At 42.9% G+C, this 22,730-nt stretch overlaps 1 protein-coding gene across 4 annotated transcripts; it reads right to left on the bottom strand.

Moving 5' to 3' along the window:
• Window positions 1-600: 600 nt before the first annotated feature.
• etv1 (ETS variant transcription factor 1) lies at window positions 601-22,459 on the bottom strand. 4 transcript variants are annotated; one of them, XM_041942819.1, is made up of 12 exons: window positions 22,415-22,459; window positions 21,831-21,921; window positions 21,459-21,506; window positions 16,859-16,912; window positions 10,790-10,919; window positions 9,558-9,746; window positions 8,101-8,348; window positions 4,850-4,918; window positions 4,687-4,755; window positions 4,405-4,574; window positions 2,269-2,370; window positions 601-822 (listed from the first exon to the last, which is right to left on the bottom strand). In XM_041942819.1, the coding sequence occupies exons 1-12, from the start codon at window positions 22,457-22,459 to the stop codon at window positions 601-603; spliced, it is 1,437 nt and encodes a 478-aa protein (XP_041798753.1). The 4 variants fall into 4 exon arrangements, with proteins under 4 accessions (XP_041798753.1, XP_041798754.1, XP_041798756.1 ...); XM_041942820.1 differs by lacking the exons at window positions 21,459-21,506; window positions 21,831-21,921; window positions 22,415-22,459 and adding an exon at window positions 20,741-20,801; XM_041942822.1 differs by lacking the exons at window positions 9,558-9,746; window positions 21,459-21,506; window positions 21,831-21,921; window positions 22,415-22,459 and adding an exon at window positions 20,741-20,801.
• Window positions 22,460-22,730: the final 271 nt, after the last annotated feature.

Raw genomic sequence — 22,730 nt, 5'->3', positions numbered from 1 at the left:
CGCCAGTATTCACTTAAATGAGCATGAAAGTACAGGATGGCAGTTTGAGGACAAACTAAAGGAGAGTCGAACAAAAGTGATCATCCTTCGATTTGCTCCACGTGTGCAGACAAGACTGTTTCTTTTGCAGGAAGTCTAAGATTCAGTCGTTGGTGACGGCGTGAATTAGCCGTTGAGTCCTGTCTCACCGGGGCGCCACATGCTCCAAATCATGAGAATAATAAAAAAAAAAACCCAAACAGAATGATTTCCACATTAATGTACAAACATAAACAGCGGTAAAAAGCCAACCACATAGCCGACCCCTGGCAGGTTAACGCCGCGCCGCTCCTGTCCATAAAGTGCACTCTCCATCCTGCTGTGCGGCTTGGACGTCGTGAAGACGAGAGCAAAAAGGAGGATGTGTTTATGTGAGGGAGGCAGAGCGAGAAGGGAAGCTCCGCCGAGGGGGTGCGGGCTCAGTCTTATTCCCGGAGCGACTGTGAATTAGAGGACATGACAGTCTCAGGTGTATGGACGGAGGAGGCGGGGGAGGGGAGTGGAGGTCTGCGTGTGTGTGTGTGTGGTTGTGTGTGTGTGAGTGTGTGTGTGGGGCTGATGTTAATAAACATAGCCCTCGCTGTAGGGGTGCGGCTGGCAGTAGGGCCCCTCCTGTACGTAGGCCATGTTTTCGTCAAAGTGCGACAGCGGCACCGTGTCCTCCTCGTTGATCTGCCGCTCCATGTCCGTCTTCAGCACCGGCCGCTGATTGTCGGGAAACGCCATGGAGAACAAGGCCTCAGGGTCGCACACGAACTTGTAGACGTATCTCTCACCGGCCACCTGGACGGAGACGGACAGGACGAGGAGGAAAATAAATGAGGCGGACATTTTCATGGCAACAAACTTTAAACTGACAAATCCCTACAGACACAATTATAAAAAACATCATGCTTTTCTTAAAGAATACCACAAAATACGTTAACTCTAACAGCTGAAATACACGAGGCATGGACGCGGTGCAACATGTCTGCTGCAGCATCACCTGAAGCTGCTGCACTGGTCGCGTACCTGCGCATGCTTTGTGCTGCTCATCTCTCTTCATGCAGCCCTCAAACAGGTAAAAACTACAGAGAGCTGTGTAAAAATTAGCATAATCTGTTCAAAAGTTACTAAAATAAAAATCTCACTGCACAGAAGCAGAGGAACCTTTTCTACGCTGGACATTCAAATAAATCCGTCAAATCAATGTGTGTTCAAGCATCCTGTAGTTAAAATGATCTAGTTAATTAATTCAGCACTAGTTAATATAGCCTACACCTCCAAACCCTGAATAACCAACTGCATCACTTAGCAAAACTCAATATGTGCTCCACACGAGCCTGTGGGGCAGGTAGAAACCGAGCTCCGCCCATGTGACGCGTCATGTCCTCGTGTATTTCAGCTGTTAGTGGATACAAACATTTACAAGGAAATATAATCGACCATAAATGATAAAACATACAACATTCAACTCTATTGAATAAATCACTTATCTCGATCTGTCAGTGGGTGAAAATGCTTTAATATCCATTTGTCCTCAAGAGGCAACAACTTATTTTTAAAACCCAATTTTTCAAAAAGCATGAACTCGTCCATGTTTTAATATTTATGGATAACCGACTTATTTCAAAGTCTACAAAAACAGCTTCAAGTCCAGATAAATTTGTGAGAACTCCGACAGCAGCGTGATGAAGAGAAGACAGCGTCAAATGTTTAGTGAATAAAGTTTTCAGCGTTTTGGACGTGTGGTTACAGGAACAGCTCTGATCTCAGCGGAGTCTCTTCTTTCAACACGTTTCATTTAAGTGTGCCGACACCGAGCTTTAATATAATGTGCTCACACTGGAAAAGCAACTAAACAGGGATACACTGTTTTTGAGTGTGCTGTCGGTTTACACTTTTCACCCACAATGCACAAAGGAAACGGAGGAACCGGACACAGCTGGAAAAAATTTAATTGTGGATGGTGGTGAAACAGCTCCAGCAACACCTCCGAAAAGAAAAAATAAGTATTACATTTGTGGAAACACAAAATGCTGCGTGTTTGTTTCAGCTCAGTGACGTCTGACAGAAGTATTGAGCCATTTTTTAAAGGTTTTTACTACGCTGATCTTCATCAGGTTTACCATGTTTGAGATGCTCCGCCTCCTTATATGAGCTCTGTTGGGGAGGGGCGTTAGCACATGCTCCTCCTTGAACACAGGTGCTTTGAATTATATTTTCTCTGTCTTCTGAGATTTCTTTTACCTTTTGCATGATTCCCTTCTCGTAGTAGTAGCGCAACGATCGGCTGAGCTTGTCGTAATTCATCGCCGGTCGATTCTTCTGTATCCCCCACCGACGAGCCACCTTTGCACCGACAGATAAACAACACAAAGACAGTCAGTCAGCATGAACAGAGAGCGGGATGCCAGAATGCGTACGCATCGAACACGAACACTGATTTCCAGACGAGACGGTCACGGCAGCTGAAATGTTAAACAAACTTATTAATCCTTATTTTCCTAATAACAGTAATTAGAGTGCGTCCAGCCTGAGCAGACCTGATCAGGGATGTGTTCATTAGGAGCTTGTCACACACCCAGCGGAGGAGGCAGCAGATGTTACAGCACCTGTCTACCAGACCACCCACCACCCGGCCTCGCGGTCCAAACCCACACTGCTCTCGTCTGCTTCTCCTCTGCAGACTTTCACACCAGCTCTCACTTCTCCTCTCGTCTCTTTCTCTTTTGTTCTTCTTTCTCTGTTTTCTGGGATCAAAAAAACCCGACAAAACATCGGTGGATCTGCTGCATTTCTCGCTACACCTGCCTGCTGAAAAGGCAGAAGCCGCTAGCTAACGGTTGTCCGCGGCGCCCCAAAGCGAGTATGTTTGGTCACCTGATGGCATGAATGGGCCCCCCTGTTAGCTGCAGCTGGCCCGTGCCTCTATACACCGTCGGGCCGCGTGAACCTCTGCCAGATACCCCTCTATCTACACTCCCACCCCCTGCCTGCGCCCTGCATCCTCCGCCATCCCCCAACAGTGGGCAACAGTGACTGAGCCCACTGTGTGTGATGTGGGGGCGCACACAGACCCAGCCTCTGTTTCCATTTCAAAAGGCCCAACCGTCAACATGGGTTATATTTTTAGGAATATGTTCTGTGAAATATTTAGCAGGGGCTGGCCTTCAGGGTCAGCTGGATGGAAAAAAAAAAACTATTATGGCAAAGGCAGGCCTGACCCGACCACTTTAAGAGCAGAAAACATTATCTATTCCACTTCAAACGTTCACCTTTGGCATCGTATAATTTCGCTGTGTGCATCACACATGCAGCTGTGAAAGCCCACGTTTCTGACTGTAACACACTGAGCTCGAGCTGCAACGAACCATTACTGTAATTATCCATTACCGTGTTTATTATTTTACATTTAAGTGTTTAATCTTTCTGGAAAATGTCAGAAAACAGTGAAAAAATAGACATCACGATTTCCCAGAGACTTCAAACGGCTTGTTTCATCAGAGCAACAGCTGATATTCAGTTTAACAATGATATAAAACTGAGAAAAGCAGCAAATCCATCTGAGAGACGGCAACTAGGCGAGGCATTTGTCTTCAGTTATCAATATTATTAAACATTTTCTGTCCAGTGACAGAATATGCTGAAGGATTCAAACATGCATGGTAGAGGTGCAGCAGTATATTCGTACCGGATGTTCAGTTCAGTATGCAGCCTCCCCTGTTTGTTACGCCCTGTGACCCAATTTCTGACAAAACAGTCCATTTATGTCCACGTGCTCGTAATTATATATTTCGTAATTAATAATTAGCTTCACATTGTCCAGCTTGCCCATGTTTTCTCCTTGTGTGAGGGAGCTACGTAACATCTGGTTTAATGCCGTCTATGTTACCAACATTAGGCTCACCTAATTTTACAATCCTGCTCTCATTCACTAAAATTACATCCGGTTTGCCATCTTCCTGAACCCGTGTGAACGCAGCATTAGTCAAGCTCATGTGCTGTCGCTGCTTACATTTACAATGAAAATGGACAATTATCATGAAACTGTGTGCTGACACTCAGCTGAAGTCGGGTTTGTCTGTAGAAACACTTTAAACATTTCATTTCATCACTTGAGTGCGTCGATTAGCACAATGAGAGAAAAACAGAGGTAAAACCCTCGTAAATACTGAAGCGTGAATGTGGAGCATTGTTACACCCTGAATACATACACAAGCAGTATATGTAGTGACATGAATGATAAAGACAAGCTTTTTATTAATGTTTGCTTGTTTTCTGCGTCCTAAAGTTACGTAACTAGCCATTTACATCAAATTAATGGTGTGATAACTATAAAAACTGGAGATAAATAAATGTAAATATATGTAATAATCATCTCACCTCCTCTGGCTCGATGAGTTTGAACTCCATGCCGCGGCCGGTCCAGGCGATGAAGTGGGAGTTGGACGGATCGTCCAGCAGAGCCACCAGGAACTGCCAGAGCTGCAGGGACCCTCTGCGCTGGTACGATGGGCCCTCGCGGTACAGGCCTGACTCCTGCTTGATGTCACCTGCGGGACACATAATGCACCTGTACTGCACAGTGGTTCAACATAGCTGCACACGGAGCAGGTTTCAACGTAGCGTTTGAAATTACTCTCTTTTAAACGTCAGAGGACTCACCTTCAACCTTTTCAGGCACCACGCAGGTATCATCGTAGAAATGCCTCACCACTTTGTCAAACATACAACCTGGAAAACAAGATAAATAAGGAGCGTTTGATATAGTACAGAGCAAAAATCCAAAGTGCACCATCACAACATTCACTCGAGTCATCGTTGGTACCTTCAGTCCTGTTAGTGTGAGCCAGATAGCCGTCTTGCCGTAAGTAGACAGAATGGCAGCTAGGCACTTCTGCTGAAAGCCAGGCAAGAGTGGGAGAGTGGGTGTTAAAGGGCCCGAAGGCAGCATTAAGAACACTATCTCAGTTATCTGAGAGCAGTCAAAGCCTGTTCACTCAATGCACCACTGGCTCTGATTAAAGAATATGCCCTCCAGCACCGGCATCACAATGGCTCCCAGCCACGGGCGAGCTCACTATATCACACTGCTCATACACGCTCCGAGCGCCTCCACTCAGAGGAAGATTTACAACCGAATAAAACACGCCGCCGTGTGAAAACACCAGCTGACACGATGTAAGTTTTGTCATAATGCGAGGGCTCCAGATAAAGCTTTTACATACTTTCTCAGATCAAACTACACGGACCTGAAGGTGTTAGTTTCTTTCACTTTTTTCTCTGGGTATTGTGTATCTGCAGCATGTTAGTTAAATACAGCTAAATGTTAATTCAAAGGCCCCCTCCATCACGTTTTTACTGAGACTGACTGGATCCTTCATGAACACGGTTTTCCGTTTTAACACGTTCCTTTTTTCCCTTGACAGATTTCGGTTTTCCTGTTTTTCCCTGAGCTCTTCTCGCTGGTTTGAAGTGGGCGGGGCTCACTCGGAAAAAGATGATGTCACATATTTTTGTTTGTTTATTTTGCAGCGATGCTGCCAATCAAATCTGATGCAGACACATTTATGCATTTACTCCGGTACTGTACTGAAGTATAACTTTGAAGTACTTACACTTGAGTATTTACATTTCATGCCACTTCAGTATTCTACCCCACTGCGGCTTGGAAGCCAATACTGTACTTTTTACTCCACTACATTTATTTGATAGATTTAGTAACTTCATTCAGATTATTAATACAATAAATAAATAAACTTGTTAACTATGATGTATTAACTGTGGATTAAGCTACCATACTGCATATAAAGTTGTTCAAATTGGCTTCACCTTTACCAGCTACAACCTTAGTGACGCTTCCACATTAAAGTAACGCTCTTTCTCTCTGGCGGCACCTGTGGTGATAAGTGGTCATTGCAGGTGTGTTTTTTGACCTCGCTCGGCGTTAACATTAACTTGTTGCTACTTTTACTTAAGAAAAAGTACTTCCTTCACCACTGCCCAGAGAAGGACATTTGAATACAAATTTTAAGGAGCTTTAAAATGAAATGTGCAAAATATTTGTGGCATCATTTTAAAATCAGTGACGGTTCACTCGTCCTGATCTTAAGCAGAACCGGTCAAGGTTCTGTATCATTTTTCAACCACAAATATCATCTTATTTCCTGCCTTCAATCCTTTGAAGGATTTCGTACCTGTTAGGTGATTACAGTTGTTTAACTTCACATCCAATCACATGATTCACTAAAAATTACTTTCACTTTTGTCCAGTACACCTGTAGTCACCATCTTTACAACACTGTCCACATTGACTCGTCCTTTTACTGGATATGTCAGAACCTCCCACAACACAAACATCACAGCCGTGGCTTGTGATAAAAAAAAAAAAAAACAGGTTACAAAGTGAATGTTCAATAAACAGACTGAGACCCTTCATTTAGGGCCATAAACATTTCTGAACTTCATCAAAGTAATGGGCTTGTAGAGGAAATTGCTGCTAATGAAATTACCAGCTCCCCTCCCATCCTTTCCAACAGGCCTGCTCCAGTCAACATGCTCCACTGTGACTGCTAATAAATTCACTCTGATGCTCCATCCTGGATACACAGTGCAGTGCAGCAGTGGACACAACAGGACTATAAAACAAAATATACCGTCGCTCTCTTTATTCATCATCTGTACAGTGGACTCTGACCTTTACAGTTTACTGCAAAGATGTGCAAAAAAAATCATGTTGAAATTATTTTGACAGATTTTTCAATATGAGTCACGATTTTAGCGGGAATTTTCATTTCTGCATTTAATTTTCACAGAAAAAATTAAAAATGCTGATTTTTGCTGCACGTTCCCTTACATCTGGAGAATATGGTTTCTGGGTCGGGGCGTCTCTGTAGCACCACAACGCTTCGTTTATGATGTGACACACAAAAAAAATAATTTTTCGATTAACTGTTCAGTTCAACACAACAGAGTTACAGTGTCTGTTATTTACTTTGCTGCTGTGAAACGTACATTTAAGATCCTGACTAGTGTCGAATAATAAACAAACAGCTTTGACTGATATGAAAAAATTAATTGCTCACCATTTTTACAATTGATTAATTGTTAAGCCCGTTTATCAAGCAAAAATGTCAACTGTTAGCTGGTTCAAGCTTCTAATATATGAGAATATGCTGATTTTCTCTGCTTTACATCATTATAAACTGAATGTCTTTTGGTTTTAGACAAAACAAACGTCTCACTGTGAGTGAAGTCGTCACTTTGGATGACAGGAACTTGTGTTTTTCATGTTTTTTTTTTGCCATTTTTAGACAAAAAAATGTAATGATAGATTAAGACACGGGCTGCGTCCTGGTAGCTTGTTGCTAGTTTGTAAGGAACCAAGAAGTATTAAAAACCACACGGCTGTGAAACACATTGATGGCAAAGTGAACTGGAAAGTGACAGAAACACCAGAACCCACAGTTTCCTGGCTTTTCCCTGACAGAAACTGCAGAGCTGCTGTTAAGAAAACAAAGAAAGTCTAACGTGATAGAGACCAGAAAGAGGCCCACAGTGTTTTCCTAGAACTCATCGTCATGGGAAGAGGCTGCTTTTCTCCCTGACTGGTCACACAGACTGTCCCCCCAGCTCTGCCTCTCCTGGGTCCTCTCTGTCCGCCTTGTGAATGAAGCCAGCAGTCCGGCGTATGTTCATTCATGTCCTGATGTAGCCTCGGGCTCTGCAGAGGCCGCGGGCTGAAGATTAGGTCCCTTTACTCTCTAACTAAAGGGAGCGGACAAGCGTGGGAGGGCGGATTTTGGATTGTGACCAGGCATAACCCTCCTCCGCCCCCCACCCCCTTTTCTATTAGAGCACCACAGGAAATGGTGACCGGCGCAGACACCCGGCCCAACCAGATCCCCGGCCCTAATAATGGGCTAACTCAATAAACGCCACCCCCCCTCCTCCTGTGTCTTCTCCCATTCCTGAAATGATAACGCTTTGGCAGCAGAAAAAAAAAACAAAAAAAAAACTGCTGTTGCTTACCAGCGTAGGTAACACCCACCCACAACAGCACTTTCTGAAGTCCCTCACCTGAGTCATAGGTGAAGTCTCTCGGCTCCTGTTTGATCATCATGGAGGCGGGGTATGCGTGGGGCAGCGGTGCCCCCATCATGGCCGGATGCTCGAACAGGGGGTCGTTGTACTCCTGCTTGAAGCCTTGAGGAGGGAAGGGGATGTTGGGCTCTGACATCTGCCTGTGGTAGATGGGCCGGCCGTCCCGAGCCATCATCGGCGGGGAGGGGAACGAGTGGCACGGCTCAGAGAGCTGACGTCGAAATCTGAGCGGGACCAAAAGATCAGTGCAGTCGTTATCAGAAATAAATCATTATCACAAAGAGGCAGAAACTTTGTTTACTTTGACCCTGTTTTCAGAAGAGAATGATGGCAATGAATGACTATTAAGAGCAAAAGAATACTCATTACATGACACTATTTAATTTATTTGATGCATTTAAGTAATTACAATAAGTAACAAGCCCACTCATTAGCTTTCTTTGATTAATCTTTTGGTCTACAAAATATCAGAAAATCATCTGTTATTTGTCCAAAAACCACAAAATATCCACTTTACTGTCACATCAGACAAAGAAATCAGAAAATACTCACAACTGAGAAGCTAAAACTAGGGATTATTTCACATTTGTTCTTCAAAAATGATTAACTGATTATCAAAACACGTGCTGTTGCTGACCTCCAAAAGCTTAAATCATTTTGTTTGTTCCCAAACGCCAAGAATGAACTTATCAAACGAGATGATGAATTTAAGAATGTGAGCAAAGTAAGCAGAAATACCAGAACAGAGTATGAATGGCCAAATATTCTGCTAATTAAAAAAAAAAACAAGGGAAAATCTGTCTTGTTTACAGCAAACTGCGGCTGTAAACCTTGTATACACTAGCAGAACATAATGATGGTGATTGAAGAGGTTGATTGGCGGCTCTGCATTGATTTAAACACAGAGTTTACGCTCCGTAACAGCTCTGGAGTTTGAGTGAAATCAAAAGAAACCCAGCTGTTGTACATCCTGTGAACACACCGCGACCAACAGAAAGAAATATCCAGGACGGGAACAGGAAGGTAGAAAAACTTTTTATTCTACACAAAAATATAAGCTGATTTATTTTTCAGACTTTTCCTCCTTCTTGTGAATTATTGGATAATTTTACCTCCTCTAGCATTTAAAATTATTACAAGGAAAAAATGGACAAAAACCCTCTTTGGTTGATTTAGCAGTAACTCCCAAATACAGTATATGAAGGGTCACATGATGGGACTTTATGTTAAGGGGCAACAGGCCAGAAAGGTTGAGAAACGCTGTTTGTTGGCTCCTCCCACTGAACATTCGCTCAACCAATTAGATCTGCCGTGACTAAAACTCGGATCTACATCTGCTGTGACCTTATTAGAATCTGCTCTGAGTACAACCGCCAGCTAAATGCCCCACATGTAAATGTGATGTAAATGTAAAAGGCTGCGGGCTGCAGTACCTGTGGTCCATAGAGTAGGCGTTGTCAGGGAGCGGCTGTGACGGCGGTATGTGAGCGTAGGTCCTGTCTGGTTTGGGTGTTGGGGCCGCCGTGGGTGAGGCATGATGGAGGGGGGACACTGGGGTGCTACAGGGGGGCGTCACTGGGCTGGAGGGCTTCATTCCTGCAGGCTGCTTCTGCTCATAGGCACTGTGGTAGACAGAAGAGTCAGATGTGATTCAAGCAGTGTGGGTGTTTGGCGCTTGACTCCCTCCATAGTGAATATGCAGCTTTCATGATGATGAAGTACAGAATTCATCATTTGCTTTGTGTTAGATCTCACTTGTGTCGGAATCAGGCTTTATCCATACACATCAGATTCTGTTAGTGACATGTGTTTGTCTTTGTCAAACAACTCATACGTTTCTTAGGTTACACTCATCCTGCTTAAATTTGGGAGCAAATATAAAAAAGGATTTAAAAAAATATATTGACTCTCTTATTGTTATTTGAGGAAGTGAGTCCTCAATTTCATTTGAAGTTACTTTATTTCTATTTCTGAATACAGAGATCCCTTTCTATAAAGTTAAATTAAGGTAAACAGTTGCTTTTGCACTCTTTAGATTGTTAAATTTGTACTTTTTTAAAGGGAGTTTGGTAAAAGTGTCCTCCATTATCTGTATTTTTATAAACACCTTGTTTGCCACACATTCGTCCTTCCACAGTATAATCTTTTAAAATCAAACGTTAGCTCAGACACATGCTGACAGGGATGGATATATTAAGGAACGCTGCACCACCTCTTGGCGTACACTGTGGAGATTCTGATGTAAAGTAAAGCCCTGCCAAATGTTAGACTATATTTCTGAGCAGAGGTCACCAGGTGAGCAAATGAATCACACATATGATTCACCACTTACGAAACACAGTTTCAAGACGGCCCTCTGCATACGAGGTCATTAGACGAGCTAGAAGCAGAACGAATGTCACTTACTGCTTTGAAAAGAAACAAGATGGCAGCAGTTTCTGGTGCATCTAATTGGAAATGTTTCGCAAGTGTTTGCAAAAATAGAATGTATGAATGATTTACAACTGAAAATTAATTAAAAGATGCTGAAAATAAACTGATACTAGGTCAAAGTGTAAAATATATAAATACTCTATTCCAACACTACTAATTACTTTGGTTTTTGCACATTTTAAAAAAATATCTCAGGTTTTTTTGCGTTCAGTCGGCGTCGTGCGGTGCCCACCTGATGTTGTACGGGCACTTCTCTCCATACTGGAGCTTGAAGGGCCGGTCCTGACTACAGTTGGAGCTCAGCTCTGAACACGGGCTGTGCAGCTCCCTCTTGATCTTCAGCTGCAGTCCGTGGAAAGCCACTTCGCCCAGGGAGGAAGAAAGTGGAGAGAAACTCATTCAGAAACGGAATGACAGTGAACCACATCCCTGTCAAACAGTCAGTTGTTAGATATCAGATAATGTGCGTTTTGAGAGCAGGTGTGAATGAGGTTTTTTTTTTTTTGTTGGTGCTCAGCATTTTTGCATGCAGAGTCCTGTGAATAAGCATTTCCACGATCACTACACTGAAATTCAACTTCTTTTTTTAGACTCATCAGCTGTTTATGTCTCCACCTCTTTCCTCAGCCACTTCCTACAAATCATTCACAAAAAACATGAACAAAAACAATCAAATCAACACATTTTGGGAAGAAAATGCTGCTGTTCTAATCACTGTCCTGATAGTGGAAGATGTGACTGTCCATTACACATAAAATTATACGGTACAGTGAAGCAAAGGACAAAGCTATACTACAGTATGGACCACATGCAGCAGCTTTCCCCACATTATAAAACAACCATATTGCAGTGCAGATACCAACACTTGTACCTGTGTGGATGTGTACCAAGCCAACACTGATTAAGAGAATTTATGACGGATAAATTCAAGTTAGAAAGACTGAGCATCCGTCCACCAACAGATTTGACATTTCAGTCCATCACTTACACAAACAACTCACTTCAAATCTCATTTGTTGGGCCTTTTCCTGACAGGGACTCTGTTAGTGAAATATGACAATCATAAAGCTGGGTGTGCGGCGAGCTCCTATAAATGCTCTATCTGCTTTCAGATGGCTGTCAATACGTTCCAGACGACAACAACAGGGCTCATTGATCTGAAGGAGGGGGGCTGCGCTCTCTACCTATGGCCCCACAGTGAGCCTGGTGCATCTGAGAGGCTGTTAAGTGCCTGATCAGTCCTGATTAACATCCCATCATCTCAAGTCATGATCAACGCTAATCCAATTGGCCGCGCTCCTGACGAAAGCCCAGTCAGTCAGAATGAAGTCAGGCTCGGGCTGCCTCGCCAATCGCCGTCTCACCGCGACTGCACACAAAGCGGCGGCGAGGCCGTCCCGCAGCGCTTTGTCAAACGCCAGAGAGGCCCAGAGATGACGCTTCAGGCCGAGAAACAACCTTTTCCTGAGTTAAAAACAGAAATTATGAATGGAGAAAGGAAATCCATCAACTCCTGGTCCGACTAAAGTAAAAACATTTAGACATTTGATGACCCAGAAGAGTCAAATCTGTGGTTTGGGAATATTTTTCTTTCAAACGCACACACCCTCTGTCCGTCTCTGAGGCCACGAGGAGCTGAGAGAGGAGGATGTTTTGGGGAGTTTTCTCACGGCTGACTGACAGCTGCCGTACGAGCAGGGGTCGATCTGCCAACACCCCATCTGACGCACAGCAGAGCCCCTGGGGGACGGGCCACACGGGCCCGGCATGACAAAGCTCAGGGGTTGTTCGCAGCCCTCGCTGGGGGCCCGACCTTTCCGGGTCATCGATCGGAGGTCAAAGAGACACTTCCTGAGGGGAGACCTTTGACGACGCTGGCATGGCAGAGCCTCGTTAAGGGCTTACAGAGTCAAAACAATACCTTAGTTTTGTCTGTTGTGATCACAATCAGTGTCACTTTAATTACCTGCCACAACAAACATACATTTAGTTTCTTTTTCTGACTCTTCTGGTTTTAATCTCGACGGATGCTGGATTACATTTCTTTTCAACATCAGTTTCTGGGTCAATTAACAAAAAAAAAACAAAAAAAAAAACGTGTGAGTAATGGCTATAAAAATGCTTTGTTTAACTATAAGCGTCACATCAGCTATTAACAATATGTTCACGTGTGCTGCAGCACAGGGCCTTAAATTAGAAATGGAAATGTCACAATAGATTTCGTCAGCGGGGTGCCAAGGTACACAAATCAATAGCGAGGGCATTGCGTCTGACTAAAACAGAGACTTCCTTTTTAGTCCAGAATGTCATGCCCATCACTGCTTGATTGCTCTCATTATCTACATATTGATTAACCAAGATGGTGGGGTGTTTAAAAGAAGAAGCTGTTAGAACAATTACTGGGTCTATTTTGAATGCAGATGTTTCTTGTTTTTTTTTTTTCTTCTGTGCCATTAACTCAGATATTCTGCAGGTTTCTTTGCCGTTTGGTGCGCACATTCAATGGAAGTCTTTGATTTAGATGGAATAAACAATGTGGTCAAGTTCTTTGTTTGTTTCAGCTTTGCCGTACATGTAAAGGGAGACTTAGTGTCCAGGATTTGATAGTTATTTAATTTTCTTTTTACATTTTCCTACAAAACTTGGTTCTAATCATTTAATTTTAGCGGCCATTTTTCTGGCAGTCCTTTCGGTACATTATCAAAGGACTCTTGGCCCCAAACGTTGTGCATTCTCAGGTACAAATTGTGTGTTTTGGCAGAACTAGAGCCTGTGCTTGGCAGATATTTCTCCTGCCCATTCATAAAAAAAATACAGGTCTTTTGGCAACAGCGAAAAACCTTCCATTCCATTTTCACCTACTGTAGGTGCTCGCCTTTGCTGTTAAATGATGGAGGCTCAGATCTGTTGGTAACGTGTGGCCTCATTTTGCACCTCCTCTACTCCTTCGTTCCCTGCTAAGTTATGCTAATGGTAAGCATCTGTGTTGGAGTTTGAGACAAAGAAAATTCTCCTTTCTCCTCCTCCAGCCTGAGGACGCTTTCGCTTCGAGGCCGCTCACATGCTGCTTCTGTGCTGCATGGACGGAGAGTGCGAAGTCGACATTGAGGGAAACTGCCACAGCTTCTCCAGAGGTGATAAATCTGAGCCCATAAAAATATAAAATAACACTTTCAAACCTGCCCCTCTGACATTATCTTTGACATTTCTTTCTTTCCTTTCTCTCCTTCTATTTTATATCTCAGAACACCAGAACACATGAAAATGTAAAAACACTGTTGCTTTAATATTACTGTTAATTGCATTAAAGCAGGTGTGAAACTAAAAAGTAGCTTATTCAAAATGCAGTAAGAGTGCAGACAGAAAACAACGTTAGGGCTAACCTTTAGGGCGATACTTGTTTTTTTTGTGGTAGGCGGGTTCAATACACGTTTACATATATTTCAATAGATTTAGTTTCTCGAAAATAAGAATCTGCAATTCATTAAATTCTAGTCAGAATATTTTACTATGAATAAAATGGTTCATTTGCTATTGCTACCAAATAGCTAGCAAAGACAGCAAACTAGCAAGTAAACAAACTGGAAAAATGAGCTTTTGGCTAATGCTAACCATGCTACTATTAAAGACATTTTTCAGGAAGTGTAGTTAATGCGAGTTAGCTTTACATTTGGTTCAAATGAAATTTAATCCAGACATCATTTACAACTGATGAGTTAATGCTTATATGAAGGATGACAACATTTAATCTGCAACCGATTATCTTCGCAAAATCAGATAAAGAAATATTTTAAATGGTAATTCTGTTTTATACTAGATTTTTCTTAATTTCAACAAACCCTGAAATGATAAAAACCAACGATGGTCAATAGTCGCCGACAAAATAGCCTCAAGCGCATTCATCCAAAGACAGATCTTTAAGAAACAGGTCACAAACATATCGCTCTAATTTAAAGGCTGCTTGATTTCCTAACACAGCTCGGCACTGTAGTTCAGTAGTTTTTAGCAAACACACCTCAAAGAGGAGTAAACGATGTATTTGTTGGAACAATTTGTGCGTTCATTGTGATAAAGGGAAACATCACCCAACGATGGCCTGAGCAACACGATGCATCGATGCAGACAGTACTTGGTAGTAGAATCTATTTACTGTCGGTTTCATTGATAATAAGGAGAAAACAGTGGAGTACCAGGTCTGTCCTTAAAGTACAAACCAAAGCTGCTTTGTTGCAGTGATGAGATTCAATTACCTCCACCCTTCCTCACTGCCCCTCTCCCCTCACCCTCTTCTCTTGCAGCTTCTGTCTATATCTCCATCTCCACCTCTCTGTCTCAACGCCCGTTCCTCCATCTCTCGGCTCGGTGAAATCCATATGGGAGAGCTGCCGGCTGGGATGCCTGCTCGAGCGCCCAACCACGGTGCCCTCACCCTCCCGCCATCTGTTAGTGCCTCTCCAGTCTGCTGCAGGTTTGCCAACAGGACAATTCAGATGGTCAGCAGTCTCCTGCCACCGTGGCCACCCACCCTGGCTACCTCTGAAGGACAACGGGACAGTCTCGGTGACCTCTGGTTCTCTACTGTATACCACGCCGCTCCTCCATGTTGGATTTTAGGGTAAGCTAATTCACACCCAGTGGTCGGGTCTTTAGTTTACTGTTGCGTGTTCTGAGCAACAGGAAATCAAGTCAGATAATGGAGAGATTCTGAGAGGGCAGAATATTTCAAGGACAAACGGGAGGCTGAGATTCTTTGTTTTTACACCCTCATAACTATAGTTCACTTAATCTAAGATTGTCTTCAGTTTGTGGAGCATCAAAAAATGGCTTTGAATAAATAAATCTACTAGAAATATTCATAAGCCTTAAAAAGACCAATAGATTTAACAGCATGAATGAAGTTTGCAAACATAAAAGCGAGACTTTGTGCTCAAGAGGACGATACTGTTCTCTTCAGCCTGAGCTCCTCAGGTCTGTCGCTTCAAGGTGTACGAGAACTGATGGCAAAAAAAAGAGAGAAAAAAAACAGACCCCCCTCTGGTTTTTAATCTAGGAAACCAACAGGAACCAGCTCGAGGATCTCCGGCTGTCATCTGGCTCACAAGGGGTTAAAAGGTCTGTGATCTAGTTAAATGTCAGACCCATTTCTGCTTCATCTTCCCCAAATGTTTTCTTTGACTGCTAGAATCTCACGATCTACTGTAAAATCATACATGACCTTTTCTCCTGGTTGAGAGTCCTCCCTTCTGTATTTTCTCCAACTTTGTTTGCAGGTTAAAGGGCGTTGAGGACACAGGGAAGACTTGTTTTCTGTCTTTTCTCACAGTTTCATGGGCGTTTTGGCTCATCTGAAAGACATGTGCTCGCTCCGGGTCCCACTGAGCTCCACTCACTCCATTTCTGTCCCCACCTTGGCACATCTTCCTCCAGAAGAGGGCCGTGCCAAGTCACCAGTCACTGTGCAACCACCGTGCACAAACAGGTGAAGTACTACCTCGTCCTTATTGCTGCGAGCGTAAACTCAGCTCGGCTCAGGCAATAGAGGAGTTTATCAAACTCTTCGGGAGTATTCTTGGAAATGTAATTTTTTTTGTCTTGCAGGAAATAAAAAAATCATGCCTGCTTTCATGCTGTAAAATCCCCACTGACGACTGGGGAGTGTATGAGAAGGCCAACAAGCCTTCAGCTGAGAAGGATAAATGTAGTATTTACTAATATTACACTGCCTGATTTAGAAAATCTAACCACATTGGATGGTTTGCACAAAAAGCACTTCGAGGAAAAGGTCGTCGAGGAGCATTTTTTTAAAGATTTTATTTAAAAAAAATTCAAAACAGCCATCAATTGACAGCAGTTTGGCCTACCTGGATATAAAAATATCACTTCAACCCCCTAAAAAAATGTGCCACAATATTTTGATGTTTATGCAAATAAATCACAGTGCAATAATATCTCAGTGGTGGTGAGAGGTACATGAGCAACAGAGGGAAGGCAGAGACAGATATAGAGACAGAGAGAGGGAGAGGGAGAGATACCCCCCACCCATGCACCTGTCTGCAGACCCGCAAGACTACTGCAGCTCTCCAGAGAGCACTTGTGCGAGCAAAGGTGAGGGTACTGAGAGACACGGAAAAACACACACCGCCACATGCACTCTCCCCGAGTACAAACACACCGGTCCAGACGAGTGAAAAAAAAAAAAAAAAAAACCACGACAGATGTTGACACACACCCAAACACGAGCGCTAACGCATGCACAAACACACAGGGACGCAGAGGAAGAGCGGCGTGGTCTCGTACTCACAGTTTTCAGTCTGGAAGTCTGGAACGAACTGCTCGTCATTGTCGGGAACTTGAGCTAAAGACACAAGCAGAGAAGAAGAAAGGGAGTGATTGTTTCTGATGTTGATGGACAACGCAGCATTGATCACGGCTCTCTACAGTCCAATACCCTCCTCTGGCAAACAGTCTCCTGGGAGATTAGGTTGGCCTATCCTGGCATTGTTTCCCTCTGCTGTCGGTTAAAGAACACAACTAAGAAAAATATGTTTTACAGGAAATCGGGGCAAGGGGTACTTTCTTTGACGGCGTGTTTGTTTTTTAAAAATGTGTAATGAGGTTTTATATGCGGCCTCGGAGTGATGACAAAAAATATTCACCACATCATTTCCATCTACTATTAAGTCTCATGTTTTTAGAACTTGTGACAAAAATACAGTCAAGATGATTTTTCTTTAAAACAAATTTCTCTTTAAAAAGAAATTCAGAAATCAAATCAGATTTTACGTGAAAAAATAATCTTGTTTGGTTCCAATTCTGGAGCTTTCAGACGTAGAAAACAATCTTCCAGTTTTCATGGACTCCGAGTTGTTCAAATTTCTGTTTTTCTGATCTTTTTAAGGACTTGACATCAATGTTGGCTTAAATTCAACTAAATTAAATCTTATTTTTCTTGATTTCAGTGCAACTATCTGCCCTGTTGTATCAATATACAGACCCTCGTATCTGAAAGAGTTGTTAAAACAGGTTGGTTTCTGTTTAAAAGGTAATAAAACCTGATCAGAGTCAGATTTAATCACTTGGTTTTTAAGAATCAGGCTTGATAAGAGAAAAAAAAACGCAGGAAATGCACCAAAATTACAGCTCTGACAAAATGAACGTACAAAATAACCTTGGAACGTTTTGAGGAATGTGTTTTTTGTCATTTGCTAAAGAAGACCTACAATGAAACATGTTTTCCAACAAACGCCAGCCTGTGAGGGAGATAATATTTTGCTTTAGTTGACCGTCTACCTCCTAATTCCACTTCCTGAGGTCGCCTTGTCCATTGACTGCTCCGCAGCCTCGGCTCTCACTCCTTGCCAGCAGCCAAACACCCATTGTTAACAGTATCTAATTGGCTTCTTCCCTACTGGTGAATCCACCTGTACCTACCGAGCTAGGTCTGTTCCAAACCTTCCAATGCTTCACCTGCGCCTCAAACGCCCCTGCACTCAGGCTAATGCTAAAATAATGAAGCCTGCTCCGCTCCGGCTCCAATTAAGCATGTACATATTTATATCACACATATTTACACTCGGTGACAGTTCTCCACGTCCCTCAAGTTCCACTCTCTCTGGCGAAAAGCAAAAGGAGATTTAAATGTGTCATTAGCACGTCTATTTATACACACAATGAGGTGGATCCTCATTATCACAGCATCAGTAACATGTCTCGACATGTCTGGAGATCTTCAAAAAAAAAAATCACTGATTTTCCCATTTTTGTCGCCCTTGATGTGATCAGGGACGGGAGCTTTTCTTCCAGCCAGAGGTGTGAATTGAGGAGAGTAAACAATCAACAGATCAAGAGGAGAAATTGCTGCATATTTTCCAACAATGTCAAGCAGGTGAAGAGAACAGCAAACAAAGATGGAGACATGGGTTCACTCTACATGCTGCTGTAGTTCTTCTAAATTTGAAGTACAACTTGTGCTCCTTTGGTGTGATACTCTACTTTGTTGTGTGCTCTCTTGAAGGGCCATCACATGGAAATTTGAATCATACATTAAAACAAATAAAAAGGAGAGTCTTTACATGACAAATCGTACTCAACACTCTGACTCTAATCAGATTTTCACTTTTCTCTTCAGTGCTGAAAACCACAACATTCAAACCTGCCAAACCAGCACAATTGTGAAAAAAAAACAGAAACAAGCATGGAAAGAAACAGCTCTCATCTCATGATTACTACACAAACTCCCAGAAACTTCCCAGAACCTCACTTGGAAAGAGACAAAGAGAGGAGAGATGAGAAACCAAAAAAAAAAAAAGAAAAAAGGAGGCAGCAGTGTGTCCAAAAGGAAGTACAGGATGGATGAGTCACCGGCCTCAGTCTGTGAATGAGCCAGCTGATCCCTGCAACAAACTCCTGGGGAGAACGGCAGAGCTGGAACTCTGCCGCCATTCACAAAACAAAAAAAAAAAAAAAAAAGACAGGACGGAATGGAAAAAAAGGCGTGAGGATGAAAAGGGAGACGTCTTAAAGGCCGGAGCAGGAGAGTCTGCTGGAGGTATTTCCTGAACCAGCTCTGCGTGCCAGGTTGAGTTTTAAACAAATTTAACACTATGGCTGCGCAGAAAAAAAAGTATTCTTACAGTGATGAATCTCTAAAGGATGGGACTTAAATAAGGTGCTTGAATAACCAGGCTGGAGGTGGAGGGCAGAGGTGGTTTGTGGGTGTCAGCTGACGAACTCCCTCAACCTCTCGGAGTCGGAAATTCAGTCCGTCTCTCATAATTCCTCCCTTTGTTCCAATTACCTGAACTAATAAATCTCAGAAATGGAGAGGTATTCCTTTTCATCTTAATGGACAGGAAGTCATTCATTAAATCTACACTCTTGAAGTGTACATCATCACATTGATCCATGACAGGCAGAACTGTAATCTTTAACGGTAATACCTCTTATCAGCCGCCGCCGTCTCTTCTCTCACTTTGGATACTGAAATATTAAAATCGTGTCTTATTCTTTTACACGCCCTGCGGTGTGCGGCGCGTCACCTCATAATCGAACTGCTGCTCGGAGTCGGCTCAACTACGGCAGTATCTGTTTCGAAGCATACTTTTCATTTTTTAAAAGCTTTGGATTGCACTGCGAGCATTTTCAAACGTGTTGAAGAATAGATGGAGCGTATAAATGATTCACCTGTGTGAAGGGCGCGAGCTAAAATTTCTCCAGACACTTTTCCCAGGCGATGTATGACGACTCAATCCCGATTTTAAAAAATGTATTTAAGTTGATTCAATTCCACTTGAGACTTCTACTTTATAACTAGAATTATGGCTCTACAACCTGATCACTCACTCATACGCTGAAATAGGTATTTTCTGGGGCAAGTTGGCATTTTAGTGATGCAAATCTATGATAGAAGAGTAAAATTTGTAATCATTGCAATTCTAATTGACTTGTTTTACACAAATAAAACAGCATAATATTGAAAAAGCTGATATTTGTTCCTTTTTACGGCAGATGCTCTCATCATTTCTAATCATCCAAATTTCAGTTAAAGCACTAAAAATAACCCCGACAGTAATTTCACACATTAAAACTGATTTTTCGAAAGCATCGCATTTTTCACGTGAACTTAAAAATGATTTTTTTATAAATCAACGCAGCTTTCAACATTAAATAATTAGGTTTTTCTCATGACACTGTATGTGTATAACAACACGGCGTCGTAAAGGGAACATGCAGCCTGTTGTTACTATTGTTCCAACAAGTGTATGAAAGAAATGTACTTATATCAATGTTTTGGCCCATTTGCAGAGAAAAAAGCTGCCATTTGTTTGCCTTTTCAAATTTACATACATGTAAAAACTAGTTCAAATCACCCTTTTCAAGCAAATATGTGATTTCACTCTGTTCGTCTTTAACTCTGTCTGGGTTTCTGGTTTAACACTACAGAGCAAATCAAAAACTACGTCCAATAACTCTGAAAATGTTCGACTTTTCACTAGGAAACTCTAAAATACCAAACTTGCACTCGACTGAGATGTAAACTTTCAGGCTACATGCAATGTTCAAAACAAATTGCTTCCTAGTGCGATGCAACAACAAAAGTCAAGCAAAGACACCAAGCGGAGCATGCACATGCACATAAAAACACTGAAAACTCAAAAAAAGATGAACAATATTCACCACTAACCAAAGCTTCGGTGCTGCAGACACGGTGGAAAGAGGACACTCGCACTTAAATCCTGAAGCATCACGTCTCAGTTAGACCACAATGAGCAAGTCTTGCCATTAGAGAAAAAAATTAATTAAAAAGCAAAGAAATGGATAAATATTTTAAAAAATCAACTGCCGCTTTGAGAGACTGATTCTGGTGGTTTGGAAGTCTGCGATTAAAAAAAAAAATTATAGATCCATTCTTTTTTTTTTTGCCGCCAAGAAATGAAATTGAAGAAGACAAGGTGATGGTACAGCTGGAGAAGATAGAGAGGTGTACTGAGAGGAAGCAAAGAGAGAGAGAGAGAGAGAGAGAGAGAGCAGATGAGAGAGGGAGTGAGGGAGGGAGCTGGTAGGCTACAGCAGAGCTCTGGTGGAGGTGGAGGTGGAGGTGGTGGCGGCTGGCGTGCAGCGCGTTAGCTCCTGCCAAAAGCAGAAGAGACAGTGAGCGTCGGAGAGCCTTCTCCTGGTAATTTGTGATGACACTCTCTGGGTAGAGCCTCCTCGGTCTCCCTCAAGACCCCTCGCTCGCAGTCTCTAATGTATGCATGACACACAAGGTGCCTCTTCCACACAGGCTTTTAATTGGACTGCGACGCTAGGCAAGTAACTCCAGGCAGCTTTTTTCCCCCCTCACAACCTATCCATTTTTACCCATCTCTCCTCCTTTTTTGCTCGAGATTTGAAACACTCACCTTCTGCCAGCCAAGTCTCCTGCAGCTGACTGAGGTCCTGGAAGAGCTCTGGAGGGGGAACCGAAGCAGAGAACAAGGCTTGAAAGCAGTTAAAAAACACAGTCAAAGCCCAGGAGAAGCATCAGAAACAACTGACTTCATTATGGCGGGCTGATATGCTGTCAGAGCCGTGGAGCTCAGTGGGCACGTGAGCAGCTAATAACAAGTCAATTTGTGTCTCTGACCACTGACAGAGGCTTGTGAGAACCATCACAGGCCGCTGTGTTGTAATTGAGATTCTGTAGTTAGCAGCACAGGTGGCCATAAACCAATTGAATTTTGCTAAATGTTTAGGAGCCGTGAAATTAACTTCTCCCTCTGCCCTCTGCCTACCTTCAGTGTCCAGAGCCAGGTCGGACTTAATGAATTTTCTCTTTCTGTCATGTGCTGGCCTCAGGCAGCTCGCTGTCTTTTCTTGCGGCTTCTGCAAAAAAAAAAAAAAAAGAAGAAGAAGAAGAAGACACAAATCAATTTTTGGTTTTTCCTCGCCGGAGCAGCGATTCTGCTGTCTGCTGCTGCACACGTGCAACTGAACGAGCAAATGGAAGAGGCTCAACGAGCCACTCATTGATGCCTCACACACTTCTAAAGCCTGACCCATGCAGAGGGATCTGTGCTTCAAACATCTGATATAATTAAAAAGTTGTAAGGTGGTGCACAGCCAGTAACACTGTGTATAGTGTAGTGGGCACCTTGCTTATCTTTGATGATTAAATGAAACTCAAATGGTCCCTGAGGGAGAAACGAGTGTTGGCAGCAGCAGCAGCAGCAGCAGAGAAAGACAAACATGAGATCAGGATAAATACAGTAGAGAGAGAAGAACAATAAAAGATGATGTGACAGATCTGCATCTGTTGTCTGATTTGCTTCCAAGTTTGTTTGTTTGTTTGTTTGTTTTTTGGTCAATGATCACTCACTTTGGAGTTGCAATAAGGCACTTGCTGGTCGTGAAATCCATCCATTCTGCGCCGCTGTGGCTTTAACTGACGAGCGATCTGCAAAGTCTCCTGTCCGGTCACCCTTCAAAAAGCGAGATGGATGGAAATCAGGAAGAAAGAGGACATGATCTTACGCTTTCTCACCTCGCCCTGAGTTAAAGCAGCGACTTTCAGTCATTAAGGCACAGTCCAGGAGCCTCTACTGTTTTCAGACCGAAATTAGCGACAACACCTCCGGCGATGCTGCAAAGTTAAGTTGACAATCTGCAATTTTCGTGCGTAAACGTGGAGCGCG

This window comes from Chelmon rostratus, chromosome 8 (assembly GCF_017976325.1).
Source record: "Chelmon rostratus isolate fCheRos1 chromosome 8, fCheRos1.pri, whole genome shotgun sequence".
NCBI classification, from domain to species: Eukaryota; Metazoa; Chordata; class Actinopteri; order Chaetodontiformes; family Chaetodontidae; genus Chelmon; species Chelmon rostratus.
The sequence above is the reverse complement of the archived record's forward strand: the minus strand, read 5'-3'. Positions and strand labels throughout refer to the sequence as shown.

Excerpts from the sequence above, each read along its gene's own strand:
- etv1 (XM_041942819.1), bottom strand. The coding sequence starts at position 22,459 with ATGGATGGATTTCACGACCAGCAAGTGCCTTATTGCAACTCCAAA. Across the intron at positions 10,920-16,858 it reads AGACTTCCAGACTGAAAACT|TGGCTTTCCACGGACTGCAG; the intron begins GTGAGTACGAGA and ends CCCTGGGCGAAG. Across the intron at positions 9,747-10,789 it reads AAGTGCCCGTACAACATCAG|TGCCTATGAGCAGAAGCAGC; the intron begins GTGGGCACCGCA and ends TGTCTACCACAG.